This window comes from Thunnus albacares, chromosome 12 (assembly GCF_914725855.1).
Source record: "Thunnus albacares chromosome 12, fThuAlb1.1, whole genome shotgun sequence".
NCBI lineage: Eukaryota > Metazoa > Chordata > Actinopteri > Scombriformes > Scombridae > Thunnus > Thunnus albacares.
This window is the reverse complement of record NC_058117.1, coordinates 22,758,321-22,774,069: the sequence shown is the minus strand read 5'-3', so window position 1 is coordinate 22,774,069 and position 15,749 is coordinate 22,758,321. Positions and strand designations below refer to the sequence as shown.

At 40.0% G+C, this 15,749-nt stretch overlaps 1 protein-coding gene across 8 annotated transcripts in view; it reads right to left on the bottom strand.

The window, feature by feature from the left end:
- Positions 1-15,749, bottom strand: part of LOC122993732 (receptor-type tyrosine-protein phosphatase mu-like) — a 160,945-nt gene that overhangs the window by 38,774 nt on the left and 106,422 nt on the right. For 5 of the 8 annotated variants that reach the window (XM_044368129.1, XM_044368128.1, XM_044368131.1 and 2 more), the window contains exons 13-17: positions 14,257-14,293; positions 13,090-13,164; positions 11,412-11,547; positions 9,979-10,008; positions 1,227-1,444 (exon numbers count right to left, since the gene is read on the bottom strand). In XM_044368129.1, the coding sequence (XP_044224064.1) occupies positions 1,227-1,444; positions 9,979-10,008; positions 11,412-11,547; positions 13,090-13,164; positions 14,257-14,293 (496 nt within the window). The remainder of the gene's footprint in view (positions 1-1,226; positions 1,445-9,978; positions 10,009-11,411; positions 11,548-13,089; positions 13,165-14,256; positions 14,294-15,749) is intronic. The other 3 variants (XM_044368132.1, XM_044368135.1, XM_044368136.1) reach the window with 1 other exon arrangement.

The window sequence follows — 15,749 nt, the reverse complement described above, 5'->3', positions numbered from 1 at the left end:
CTCATCCCCTGCAGGGGTGTGGAGACAGAAGCTGCTGTGGAGTTTTAATCTGATGGTTTTGACTGGGATTATACCAGGTCAAACCCTGGGTGCAGACTTAGCTGAGCTGTCCATCAACAAAGTATTAAGTTTAACCTGGGACAGAGAAAATTAATAGGTTATCGCACCACAGCGCATCTTATGTGTTGTGTGTTTCCTCCATGAATTGAAAACAGAACAGAGCTGAGTTTAGGACCTCATGACAGACGTCTCAGCAGGCTAATGTTTACTGAGGTAATCCCAAACCTGACTGAGGTCAGGTTAGGGATTTCAAGAGGCCTCGATTATTGATCAAAATACAAGACTCCCTTCAGCCTATTAACAAGTGTTTACACAACTATTGACACAGCTATTGTGCAGGTATCAGCAACAGAATCCTGGCAGTAGATTATCAATATTCCTGATTTAAGTTATATGTTTGTTAATTTAACAATAATCAATCAGAGAAAATGAAGACATTTAAAAAAGGAATGTGTAAAAAGGGAAGAACAATCCTTTGAGGGCTTGTGAAGAAGGATACATCTCCCGTTAAAGAACACGAAAATATTAAACAATCTTTCACAAAATCATATCAAAATCTCTTCTGTCAAATGAAAGTAAATTCCCTTTGAACTGTCTTGAAGAAGCCGGTTCCCTGTTGACAGCCACTAGCACTGGTAACAACGGGTAGTTTTTCAAAAGCTGCAAAATTACTGTCAAAATCATTTGCATGGACTGAATAAAGTCTTGGTTTGAACAAGGCAAAAATAAAGAGACATTAAGACAGTTTTTCATTAAAAATTAATTTTCAGTGCTAATTTATGGAACTGCCTGCAATAAATGAACAAAAACTCCAACTTCTTTATGCTGATAGGAAAAAGTCATGGTCTCACGCTGACTTCTGACACCTGAAATTTTGAGATTTTTAGTAAGGGGAGTCAAAACAAATACGACTCCAGTCCTAACTCAGAAGCAATGAGAGATATTTTCACATTGCGTTTGTTTCCTGAACAAAAATCCAAATGAACTACAGCACAGTTCACTTGGAAGAGGACCAGTCTCATGTTTTCAGGAAGTCCCGGTGTGAATATTTCCTGTGCAGCCAAGTTTGATTTCCTTCTCACCTGACCAAACCAAATAAATTGCTTCCACCAAGCCTGGCGTGTGTGACTGTAAAAGGCAGGTAGGCTGATGCAAGGCCATCTTACCTCTGCCGTTGAGAGTGAGGGTGCACTCGCTGCGGCCGTTGAGTGTGAGTGCACACTCGCTGCGGGTGTTCAGCGTGTGGTTGTGTGTGTCCATGAAGGAGAGCGCCTCGTCACAGTTGGTACCTTGCTCCGTGTAGCTCTTGTCCATGGAGTTGACCATCACTGTCATCTCCTGGCGGGTGCTGTTCAGTGTCTCTTTACGCTTCTTGGCCAATTTCCTTCATAGGGGGATGAATAAAAACAACCGTCAGATAAAAACAACAACCACTTGAATGATCTGAAATGATGCTGGTAGCGATAACTCATAGGTGCAATGAGATGGCTGAGCTAATGTGCCCTGGGTTGTGGTCACATTAGGCTTTATTAGGCTAGAAATGCTTTGTCGAGCAATGAAATATAAATCCTTGGGAGTGTGGAAAGGTGTGACACCCTAACCCAAATACATCAGTGGCGCTGACGATTTAAAATTAGCAATAGTATTTGGGGGCGGAAGAATTTAAGTTGTGAACAGTGAACTGAAACAGTCAACCTGCTTTTATTGACCTATTTTGAGTTGATGCGCTGGAGCCAACAAGCAATCTGTTCCAGATCGAACACCATTAAAATATTGTGTACGGAGTAAACACGTGGAGACACACACACGTGCACAAATCCGCATGTAGGCACACACATATACCACCGAGGGAGTGATTCCTCTTATGTAAAAGCAGCTGCAGAGCTCACATCTCATCTATCCTGGCTTCACTTCACATGTGATTGATAGTGAATCACTGGATAAGATTCAAGATTTTACTAATGACCTATAAAGCTCTCTGCAATCAAGCCACTGGATGTATTTATGCAAACTCTTAACCCTTTATACTTTAGTTTAGACTTCTTGTGACCAGGGCTTGTTGTCTGTTACTCGAGTAAAACACAGAACTAAGAGGTCATGAGCTTTTACTGTTGTTGTCTTTGGGCTCTGAAACAGCCTTCCTTCAGACATTATTTTGGCAAGCGATGTTTTAAACAGTGTCTAAAAGCATTTTTGTACAGAGAAACCTTTCATTCATGCTGTGTGTGTTGTCAGATAGTGTGTTAAATGTGGGCATTTTTTTAACTTGTAAGGCACTTCATGATGTTTGCCCTAGAAATGTACAATATTAATACTTAAGCTATTAATTACTGTACTTAGAATTCACCCTTCAATCAGTGGAGCTATGTAGAGCTAAGTGGTGCTGTTCCACCACTTTTAACTTAACTCCTTTTATTCCATTTTTTTTCTTTTATTTACTTTTTTCACTTTTTGCTTTTTATTTTTTGACACGTGATGCCGATTTTCAATATTTCTATTGTAATGCTGAAATAGAGCCACATTTTTTGGTTTGCACTCCATTTCTATTCCAGCATTTTATTTGTTTTAATTTGTTTCCATCTGATTTTACCCTTTTGCTTAAAAAGGTTACGATGTGATGATCACTGAACTTGCCAACTAAGGAGGTCACCTCTCCATTCCAAATGAAGAAACTGACATTAAATGAGACCTCTTAAAGATTTGAAAACTTAGCAAACTAGAAAACTCTTATTTTTTTTAGTGAAAACCAGTTTTCCTCTCCACTGATATTGCTGAAGTGTCCTAAGAAAGGCTCTGAATCCTTGAGGGGCTGAAACTGACCCTGGCCTCTGACCTTTTAGAGGAATAAGTCATTTACATAAAAGAATGTCCCTGTGGTGATTAATAAAACATCACGTTATCACTCTGAGGAGTTAACGCTCCTATATTTCCACAAAAGTTGCACTACAGAAAAATGGCAAACAGCTTGAGAGGGAACATACTGTATGGATATGGAATGTGCTATATCTGTTGACTGCCGCTGTTCTGTAGCTGGAGGGGAGCGATCGGTCTAAAAATTAACTATGGCAGCCCTCACACTGATCCTCGCACTTTGTTACTCTCTGTGTGACCCCTCTGCCTATTTGAATTGCAGTCTCTCTCACGGACAACTGCTGTCTAATGATGCACTCCTGCTGCTTTGTTTTCGCAAATCTCCTCTGTTTATTCAATTTTGTCGCTGTCTCGTGCCATATGGCAACAGGCCCCCGCTGCCTTCAAACAGTCATTTGCTCTGAAGGCCGCGACGTGAGGCTAATAGTGGATCCGTTCTTCAGAAAGCAAAGTGACAAAGTAGTGACATTTTCATCTGCTGGACCCACTTTTTGTCTTTAATCTGCAATTAGAGCTGGGAACAAAATGGCAATCTTGTCTCTTTTTTTTGCGTAATAGCTTCATATTGTATTGGGTAGGAGTGAGAGGGGGAGCTGTATGTACCCCAGGCAATATTAAGACTGAGTCGGCACTGTGTGCACTCAAGGAGTAGACTTTTTACAACCACTATAATCCAGGTTTTAATACTGTGCAACTGTTCTTATTTCTGTGTCTGCTAAGACTTGGATTTCCGCCTTTCTGGCCTGTGTAACAGTTGAAGCACAAGCACTGGAGATAAACGAGGCTGCACAGACACCAGTACAGAAATGAGGAAAGCACTAGCAATACTGGGATGTTTGTTAGGCACTGTGGGTGTTAGATGAAGATTAATTGGCATGCTATTCTCTCCTCATTTGTAAGAAGCGAAAATGTAATGATAGATGACTATATTACAGGGTCTGATGTGCCAAGAGAGATAGTACAAGGAAGTATACAGTAGAATGTTTGTGTGTGTTCATGAATGTGACCATTTATCACATCCCCTGATAGTTAGCGCAATGCTGCACATGGTGAGATCCCAACAAAAAATGTACAGAACTGATTGTTTGCAGGCATGACCGACAACAAAATCACAGATTCCTCTGAACAGCTCTGAATGTGCATATGAAGGGGATGAGACAGACAGATGGCAGAGGTGTTTGTAGAAGACTGAGCAAACACTCCAGGTAACTATATTAGGCAACTCTCATTAGAGAGATTGTCTGCAGTTCAGTACATGACAGGCCTGGCATATCTGGGATCTAAGTGAGCAGAGCTCATAACTCCATGAGTTCAGCTACAACAAAAAGGAAGCTGCACGGATTGCATGTCTGCGTGTTTGCCAGAATGTCTGTTATGTGGGAGGTGATGCTGCTGCAACTTCTAAAACAAGAGCTTCAAAAACTCTAGCTCAGCATGGTGGGCCTCATTTCACCACCGGAGCAGCCTAAACCTTGTGACACTGGGACAAAGAAGGCTTCATTAGACGGTCCACACGCATGGGTGTGTATGTGTGTGTGTCTGTTGGATGACTGACACCCAGCTGGGAGGGGCCACAGAATCATGTTTGATTAACCCAGTGGGGGCATTTCAGTAGTTGTTTGCACTATCTTTCATTGAAAAACTTCTATTCATCTCTAAAACATTCTTCCACAAGGTTGTCTGTTCATCCATCCAGCAGAAATACAGATAAAAAATATTTCTGAATGCAGACTCTATTCAGCGATGTACAATACATGTTCATCTGCTATCTTGAGTGTTTCATCAATTATGTAAAAGTGTTTTTAAACAAACAAAATGAAGAGCGGCCTTATTAATTCAGTTCAGAAGTCAAACATAAATTTTACCAGATATTATACATCTGCACTTTTTAAACTGTGAGTTATAAAATATACAGGGTATCACACTATAGTGGGTATCATTTATTTGGGATTTTAAGTAACAGTGATTACATTCTCAACAGAATCTGTTAAAGTACCATAAGTTGTGTATTATGCATCTAAAAGTGTTATTTTGACAGTGTTAGAAGAACTGGCATTAATATGTTTTTGTTCTCTGATCACTTTGTTCCAACATTATGGTTTAAAGGGTAAAAAGTATATGAATTTTATTTACTGATCAGTAAATATCTATAATCCTGGTTGAAGTTAAAAATTAACATGTAATATAACATTATATTTGTAACACCACATACCTATCAAATATAAATAATATTCTCATTAAAGTATTTATTTCCATCAAACATACCAAAGCTGTATTTATATGATTTTTCCACTACTGAACTAATCTGCATTATGTCAATATGTGTTATAAGTAGTCATATGTGTGTGCAAATGTGTTGTGCCAAAAGATGTGTGTTGAAAATGACAAATCATTTGAAAATATGTCCATTTAAACTTCAAAATTACATGCATGACATCCCTTCGCCCTGCTTGAGCTGCTCTTCTTCTTTCCAATTGCTCATCAACATGCAGAGCTCGTAGGCTCGCAAGGCTTGTACCAATTAATGTGATTCTTGCTGCATGTTCGCCTTGTAAGGTTTAATGAAGGTGTTTGCCCTGAGCACATTGTGTTATACATGGTACGTTTAGTAGGCCTCCCATTCTGACACTGAGTGCAATGGAGGTGATTATGAAAAGTAAGATTTACAAAGAATTGGGAGGATGATTTATAGTCTGTTTGCGTATGTGTGTGAACATGTGTGTTTTCTCTTTTCAAATAAAAATTGAGCTATTTGGATATCAAAAGTTAATTAGAAATGATAACAGCGACTGATTCTATTTAGACTTTTCTCTGCTTCTCTTCCCGATACCACATTGCAAGGATTAATGGCAAATTATGACAAGAATACAAGTTTGTTTACCACTGGGGCTGCTCCATAAAAAGGGGGTGGCCACATACCTTAAGGGATTTATGATATAAGTGACCATCTGCCAGATGGAAATGGAACATGTCACTCCTGAATAGTGTTGAATAAAATTTTTTTTTATGAGCTGATACAATACTTGTATCTTTGTCAGCTACACATTCCACTGTATTCACCAGTTAGTCACTAACTTTGTGTGTCTGCCGATTGGTGGTGCACAGTGGATATTAGAACAGTTAAGTTGCAAGCGGAAAACTGAAACAATGAACTGAAAGATGCTAAAGTGCTTGGTAGAGCTGAGGAGTAATGCAGAGTTGGATGATAATTCTCCATGTGACTATCAGTCACCCGTTTCACAGTAGAGTAATTTAATACATTGCTAAAGTAGACTGTCTTGAGGATAACCTACATCAGACACAAATTGTTTGCACAAATGGTGCAGTTTTTATGTAGCTGTTGCTGGAAAGGAACCTTCAGCATCCAAACTGTTGGTGGTTTTACTGTTAGCTGATGGCCTTCGCTAAAACATTATTTTGATACTGTAAAATAGGAAACATGTAAGTGTATAGATTTACCTCACTTGAACCCTTAAGTGCATTAAGTAAAATCACCATGTCTCTATATCTTGTAGTGTAACTGATATATTCCGAATATTTTAATTTTGTGTCTTGCTAGCTAAATTTCAAGCCTACTCTTACTACTCAAGCCTACTCAACCAGCTGTAGTGTGGAAAGTTTTGATGTTTCAGGTTTACGTTGAGAAGTTAATGTAATTTTAAGTTACATGAGAGAATACACAAAGTACAGAAAGTACTTTGGTTAAGTCTTCGTTAAGTCCGATCACATACCTGAGGTTTGGGGAGCACTAGATGAGCCTGACAAATCAGTCAGAAAAGTGCTACACTAAGTGTGTTTCTACTTAGCATGCCTGCTGCTTGATGGATGAATCAAACCCTCATGGGAATAAAGACCCAATTGCAACCCTTGCCCTATACCAATTGATCTCTCCCTTGTCCCCAGCAGCAGCAGGCACAGCAGCCGGAACGGCCACCTGATTAAAGAATGGTTATATATTTGATCACACATGTAACTGCATCCCTAATGAGCACTCTGACTGATGTTGTGCTGCGTGCTAGCCCCCGCAACCACCTCTGGCAATATACCTAAAGTGCATATTTTGGCGACTGCAGGATGTTCTCATGCCTTTAAAAGACTTTGATGAATGCATGAGAGCATTAATGGGGTTCATCAATCATACAGGTGTTGTAATATCATGGCTGGCAACAAGGCTGTCATCAGCCTGCAGACAAGAGCTGCAGATGAACACCTTAAAGAACGCTTCAGAGGAGAGCCTCTATCTGTAGTCTATACTTGATTTGACAATTTAAACTTTGACTATATACAATATTGCTTTTAAAACTGAGCTCGTACATCCTGAAAATAGTAACTGAAGGGGGGACAAGGACTTAACACTTTCCTACAGAGCATCCCTATGGTTAGATGCAACATTTTCAGATTCCACTGTAAGACGTCAAGCTGCAAATCAGGGTCCTTTCCAATTAGCTAACATGCTGTTTTGCTTGCTTGCTTACAGAGAAGCTCCTCCCATGTATGACACAGGAGAAAGATATATGTATAGAGAAGATGGGAGGATGGGGAGTCATATTATTGAATGGGACATCCTTGCTCACTCCAGAATAACTTTGAACATTAATTACTCATGATGCACAGCAGTATCATCTGTTAATGGGCTTTTAGAGAATTGCTTTATTGTTTTGTTGTCTGAGAAGTTGGTTTTACTTGGTGACACAGAACACCTGTTGAACCTATTGATGTATTTAGCTGTAAATTGCTATTACTATATTCTTCATTTTATTTATTTACAACATGACAGAGATGAAAATAATTTTCTTCAAGTTGCCCTCGAAATTAAACCATAAACATACTGTACATCCATATATCTATAATACATCTGCACTACATAACTAGGTGAATAAAAATGGACCAAATCATTATTGAATTTGTTGCTAAAATTGAATTTTCTAGTCACAATCTCTAAACTGTTAAATTTCATTTTTTCATATGTTCATTCAACCCCCATTTGCTCTGGTTTTATATATTCTTGCATTCTCTAAGTGTATTTTATTGTTTATTAGTATTTTCTGTTATAATGGCACAAGTTCCCCATGGGATTCATTAATCCTTCATCGTATCTAACTGTATATTATGTCGTTATCTCATCAGCTTTAGAGAGGAGTCGCAACATTTATCAACCCTCTCCTTTCCCTCTTTTTAATCCTAACAACAACCCCCCTCCCCTCATTCATCTTGACACATGAGACCATAGAGAAACGTGGACGTGGAGCCGTTTGATGTCACATATATCCATTACATTTCTAAAGGGACCTCCTGAGGCCTGTGGTTTGGATCTGCAGCTCAAATCCATCCTGTCAATTGTTTCGAAATGGAATATACAACCTGAAACCTTGTCAATCAAAGCAATCATGCTAAATCTTCATTAAGATTATGTCCCTTTCATTAAAGAATAGAACAAAAAATATAAAATTGGCCATTAAATCCCAAACTTCTAAGGGGAAAAAAATTATTAGGTTAGGTTAGATTAGGTTCTTTCCTACTGTCTACCTAGGAGCAACCTTCCAGCAGCATTCACAAGCATCTTAATGCATTTCAGCATTGACTTACAGCATGCACACGGTTCAAGCATGACTACCATTCTTCTCTTTCAGCATATTAGCATTAAACCAAGAAAGCAACACACGCATGTAACACTTAACTGATATTTTGATTGTTTCACTGACAGGCTCATCTCCTCCTGCTTAGCTCGGCCAATGTGTATGCACAGCTTTGATGACACCACTCCACTAAGTCATTGGGGCTTTCCATTCAAGACAGCTGTGATCTAATATGAGTGACACGCAGAGTATTCAGAGTAGTATTATCTCCAGGTGTATTCTGAGACGTTCTTTGATGTGAGGCAGGCACCATTCTATCCTCTGATCACAGTCATCTCAAGACAGATTAGTCGGCATCCATCACAAAGACTTTACAGAGGGAGCCTATGAGCTACAGCAGGGAAGGCAGAGCTGCAGAATAAGCTTCTTTACCATTCAGAGGTGTGATTTGGAATCATCTGTTATATCAAGAGTGAATAAAGCAGCGACTATTGTCTTACGATGTTGGAGACATCTAAATAGAACGGAGGTTATGCTGTGAACACATCAGCTTGTTCAGTAAAGATGCAAATGTCTTGTTAGCTAAAGACACAACTCCACCATCACCATAGAAATAATCGGATGGGCGTGCAATAACCTAAAAAAAAAAATAAAAAAAAACATGCTTGAAAAAAAGGGAAGAAAAAGCATGAAAGCTGAAATGGTTTAATGACAGAGTGAGAAAATGGAGAGAGAAAGACTAGAAATCATCACATGCATATGGAGCCAAATTAGTAAGGTCAACATGTTAGCTCATGCTCAATTTTCAGAATACCTAATACCAATAACAATATAAATATGATTAATCTTGTATAGATTACAGCAAATAAATATGAAGTTATTGGTTGCATTTCGGCATTTGCAGAGTATGTATGCATAAGTGTACAAAAATGTGAAATATCTGGCTCATTGAGGTTCTGGGCACAACTAAAGCATAGATGCACTGTGATAGGCACTTCAAAAAAATCTAACTTTGACAAGTCAACAGAGATGAAATCATTGGAGGCGAATGAAAAATTCACACTCAGTAAAAATGCAGTAGCTGCTGCATTGATTTTTTTTCTTTCACAAGATGACTTTGGCAGCTGTACAATCATTAAGGCAGTTTAGTTAATCATTTGATAAACAAACTCCTTAAAAGTGTAGTAGAAATTATGTCTGCACTAACAACTCAGTGGCAGGTTTTCTTTCGTGGGGGTGTAGCTGTGTCTGTCTGCTTTCGTCAGAAGTCGTGCCAATGTGACATACAGTATGATGTGCTCATCATGTGGAGATGCATTGGAGTGGCGTCCTCCGTTCCTCCAGCAGAGATTACAGTTGGGCCTCTGTAATAGCTCTGGGCAGGAGGAGGATGACATGGCTCTTTGCATGCATGGGAAACAGTGTGTGGGTGAGAAGCATGGCACTAACATTACACAAAGTGGTTACTTACAGGTAGTAAGTGTAGGAGTGATAGGTTCTTCTGCCGAGTGGGGTGGTGGTAGGATTTAAGCAGTGGAGGAGGGGAGGGGATGGAATGAAAAGGAAAGAAAAAGTAAAAATATATTAATGTTTGAAAAAAGAGAAGAAATGAACAAAATCAGATATGGTGGCATACGTGGAGGTAAACTAGTGATCGTGAGGGCAAAGGTGATCGCTTGGAGTCATGTCATGCTTTGCAAAAGGGGGGCCTCACTAGAGTACAGTAGAAACTCTCCAATTAAATTGATATTGAGCTGGTTTACAGCATGTGATGGCAATTCAGAGGCAACCATTCTGGCACTAAAACCCCCCTTTTATGAACACACAATTTATACACCTATAAAAATTACCATATCTGACCTCCAATGTCGAAACTTAATGAGTGGTTTGAATGTCTAAACACAACTCCGATTCCCTGTTGGTAACAGTAAATTACACAAAATTCAACCAATGAAGTCATCTCCATCTCTGGTTTGATTAAGGCTAATTGAAAACAATTCCATTACTGTGTGCTGATTTTCACACCCACCCACTGCTAACTGTGCTACACAGACAGTGCCTGCTGCGGAAAATGAAAAATCTTATATTACTGTCAAAAATATACATGGAGCATAGTGATTGTATTATAACACAACTATGCCTTGCAACTCATCTTCATTTGCTCAGTCTACTGCACTGACCTTTACTCTTTAATTCACGACAAGCAATATAACATTAAAGGAGACAGTACAGTAAAGTACAGCTAATACATACTGAGTTTCACTGGGAAATGTTGTTTTTTTTTTGTTCTTGTACTTCACAATCAAGATATTGAAGGAAGCCAACTTGTGTCCACCAAAGAAATCCTCAATAAAGGCACAGAAAATGACATTGTGTTATTTCAAGCCGTGTTGTGGACAAAAGGGGGTTGATATCTCCTGAGTTTTAGCTCTCCTGATTACTGGGGATATGTACAAAGGACCGCTCTCCAGTATGGTGTCCAGGGCTAATGTAAACTTTGCCTTTAGCTACGCAGCCACCCTCTTTCCTTTTGAGCCTTTCATCATATTTTCTTTCTTATCTCCTTTCCCGCCTCTCTCCATACCACAGGCCTCAAAAACATTTTTCCTATTCCCATTCCAATGTCACTGAAGCGTTGCGCATTTGTTTGAGGGTGCCGTGGAAACGGATTAATTTTTCATGGCACACTGTATCTCATGGCTGTAAACAGCCTTAATGGGGCGTAACAACATAATCAAATTAATTATTTACTACAACGCTGACAATACTTCCGTTTGAGAGAGAAATACACAAAATGATAAAACAGAAACTACTTATCTGCGAGCAGTCGGCAAGTAACTTCAACCCCTTCCACAAATCTGAAGTATTATTTCAACAAGTAAAAAAAAAAAAAACAATGCTTACCTTTTTTTCATCAGGAGTACCACTCCTAAGAAGATGATGACAAACAGGAGGATGCCAGCGATGACCCCGGCGATTTTCACCGTATGATCCGTTTGTTTCTCCGGCTCCACAGCATCAGGTTTGTGAGTGGCAGCTCCTGAATAACATCACAATGCATAAAGATCAAACAAAAAGTGTAAATAATAAGGTTGACTGAATCAGATGTAAGAACCATTTTCTATTGTTCAACCAAACAACATCTATACTTCCAGTATTTCCTCTCATTGATTTGACTGTGTGGAGGACTGAGGTTGATTAATCAATATGCTGATATTTTATGGCATTTTGTGGACCATAAATATCAATACACATGTATCAGCTCAAAGCAATGTTTATTCTGAAAGTAAGTGACTCATTGTTTTGAAGACTCCACCTTTAGCTCCATCCTTAGTGGACATCAGTGCTGCGTGGATCAAGCTATACCGAGAGAGATAAGTATACACCGTCTTTACCCTTGGTTAATCATGTTTGGGGCAAACGGTTTCTGGGCTGCAGAAAAATGTAGAATGTGGGGCGGGAAAGATAATACCCCAGAAGATAAAAAAGCCTGAAATAACCAAAACATTAAATATCAGCTCGGGAAGAGATAGCCAACAACAAGAGACACAAATAGAGAGGGAGACGGGAAAAAAAGCAGCTTGTTTTAACAGCATCTGCTCCCTGGGAAGTGATAAGAAGCACTCTGAGGAAGGCAACGTTGCTGGAATCACAACTGTCCACCTGAACAACACCATTATTCCCTGTCACCAGGGGTAAATTTAGAATGATAAATTGTTATGTCAGACAAATCTGTTAGAGCGGGCTTCCTTCTCTGCTCGGCGTTGCCATTTTCTTTCCCTATCAAAAAAGGTAAATATCCATCCCGCGTTGGTTGTTGTGACATATAGTTCTTGCTCTGGTGTGCCGTTATCAACAGCCGGGCCTTTATTTAGATATAAGTTTTTTGTAAGGCAGAGCGGTGGAGGATTTCAAGACTGGCGACATATTAACAATCACGTCTGGACTGATGGAGCTGATTTTGTCCAAATATACTGTTACAGGCTAATCTTAACAGAAATGCTGTCAGTGACAAATCCCTATTTGAGCTGTGAGGGCTGTATGTTCACTGCCACAAGTCAATATTCTTCAATTCCAGTCTGAGAGAATTTGAGATTCTCACAGCAACTACACAACAAGTAGAAACTGAGCTGAATTTTAATTGATGCTATACTCTTGAAAATTCTCCAGATCTGCACGGCGAGCACTTCAGTTTACAGTTGTCACAACTGCAGCAACCAACACCACCTAAAACTTAATCTCCCAGAAATAATGAGAAATATTCATGAAAGGGGATTAACTCCTGTCAGAAATCTCCAACATTGACACATCAAATGACAATCACACCTCAAACAGGTCTTTCATGTCCAGGAATGCTGAGAAGATGAAGGTAGGAGACAATGTCTGCAAGTCTTTGATTTAATCACACTGATCCTATGCAAATAGCAAGACAATCAAAACCACAGACATGCAATATTCCACTTGTTTGTTTTCCTGTTGAGGTAATTGTCAGTATGTCCACCACATTAAACACATAGTGGGTAAAACTAAATTGTGGCGATTATAACTGGTCAGAGAAAGTGCAGAAAGCTACGTGTCTGACCTGTTAGTTGGTTGTCACCGGCCGCTGGGGCGATGCGGATGTAGGGGGTTGTGAGCTGAGTCACGAGTATGGCGGCTGAGTATAGTCAGTGGATCCAGGTTGGCATGCAGTAGAGAGAGACAGAAAGACAGGCCACACTGAAGCTGAAAACAGCCATACCAACATTTCCCATAATCATGCAACATTGAGACAGAGAAAGACATCCATTACAGTATTAGAGAGCACTTCAAATTTGTTTAGCCCAGTTAGCTGGAGCAACAATTACACACAAGTTCATATCTCTATAACCTTAATGTAGTGCATTATAATGTATCCCTATAGGTTATAAATTACTCATATGATTCTTCTAGTATGTGGTATTTGACTTCAGCCTATTGAGCCATGTAGATATAGATATCTGCACAAGAAATCCATAGTGGAACTGCCTGCGAATCCACAATATATGAGATTGTCGGGGCATGTGACAGGACCTCCCACGGCCCAGAACGGAGTGTGACTAGGGCTCCCTCTGGCCTTATCAATTCTGCTCCTGGATCAATGGCGCTTAGACTCCATCACCCTTAATGTGTGGAGCAGGACGTACAGGCAGCATAGCTAAGTACCCGCAGCCCTCAGTAGGCACAGAGGCTGTCATGGAAAAACACATGTTCTTAATCAATCTATTGACCGAATTCATGTGAAAACCAAATCACACATATTTGTCTTTTAAAAACAAAACCTGCTCTAGAGCAGGTAATCCATTAATTGCAATGTGGAGCAAGACACTAAACTCCCAAGTTGCTCCTGATGGGCAGGCCAGCGCCTTGCATGGCAGCTCAACCACCATCAGAGAGTGAGTGTGTGTGTAAATGTGTGAATGACAGGCACGTTGTAAAGCATTTTGTCTGTTAAGGTAGAAAAGCGCTATATAAATGCAGTTCATTTAAGACAGCTACATAAAGGTAACACATTAAAGCTAATAAACTATTTCCATTGAGTTATTTAGTGAAGTGTGACGCTGACATGTGATATGTACCTATCAAATTCAGTGTATCTTGTTTAAAAACTTGTTAATTTTGTTAGTTTTCAGAAATCATATGCAAGTGATGTTAGGAACAACATATGGCACACACATAAATACACACACACACACACACACACAATCTGACTTAAGTGATCTAGTCCTACCTTTGGTGGCTACTCGAACACAGTCGATTTTGGTCTCCTGTACAAACAGATAAATAACAAGAGGAAGGGGTAGAGAAAGGAAGAAAAAGAAGAGAATCAGAGATTATTATGACACACATGCACAGACATAAGACACACACTTACGACGGCAGCAACACCTATCTAAGAACCCATGGCTACAACAAAACAGCTCGGCCAGTTCCACGCTGTCCCCTATCATCTGTTGAGCTCAATGACTGTGACACAAAACGCAGTTAGGGGAGAGGGCCCACAGCACAGATTAGCGGTGCTGAGCTGCTGATTTGTCAGCCAACAGCGATCTGTCGGCGGCCTGAGGCTCAAGGTGGTCAGTCACTGTGGAGAAACCAGAGCCCTGTGACAGACGAAACCAACCCAGCATGCAGGGCTCCAAAATGACACGTCAGGGAGCCTTTCTGAATATGTAATAGAGTTTCAGGTCTGACAACAGCCTTCAACAACATAAAAACACTGTTTTTGCTGTTGGGAGAGAAATTTGTTGTCAACAGTGGTCTGGTGAAAAGGAAAAAGGACACAGACTGGAACAGGGAGGCAATGAGTAATACAACACAAAAGACATGAGTGCTGTGTCCCTGTGTTTGACCCAGCCAAGCTGTCCAATGTGCAATGAGCACACATGGGAGAGGCAGCAGTTAGAGGCCACGAGAGGCATAATGAAGAGAAGAGAGAAGGAGAAAAACATTAACATTCATGTGATCCTAGGTGCATGTGCATTCACATTACAGCTTTCAAACTGTCAGACGGGCCTTTTATTAAAGGCACCATCACGAGAAGTCATATTAGATTTTTCTTTGAATAGAAGGCTGAAAAAATCTAGGTATGGATGGCACTCACCTTCTCTAAGTGTTAATTTTATTTAAAAGGACCAAACAATTTGGGCCAACAACATTAGATATTAATTAAAGCTTCCATTGACAGTGATGGCTTAATAAAAGAGAGTACATTTGGCCACTGTAAATCAAAACACTGAATATAAAAATAATTTCAGAACTGCCTCCATCACATAGACAGAGCTTTATGTTGTCTCAACAAGGGACTCTATAGTGTGTTCTTTCATTTTGTTTGTTCAAGGAAAAGTACTATCAGCCAATTCATACCTCTCATCAATTCACCCTGGAAAGTTTCAGATTGCCAATGCTTTACTCTCAAGAGCAAACTCGCTAATTGGATTCAGCTCTGCCTCACGTGTTATTTCTATTGCCTCCTTAAAGACGTGCTGCAGTTTCTCAAGGAGGCTGTTTATGGTGATTCTCATTCAGGACCACAATCGGTGAGGCTCTTGAAATTGCCATTGAGCTGTCTGCTGCAGCTCCGTGGAGGGAGGGCCCTGCCAAGTGCCACTTGATGACAGAGGCTGTGACCTGTACGATCGGTAACCCTGTTGTTGTTGCCTGCCTCCCACACTTAACTGCTGCTGGGACGACTGCCTCTTTTAAATGCTGTTGATCAAAGAC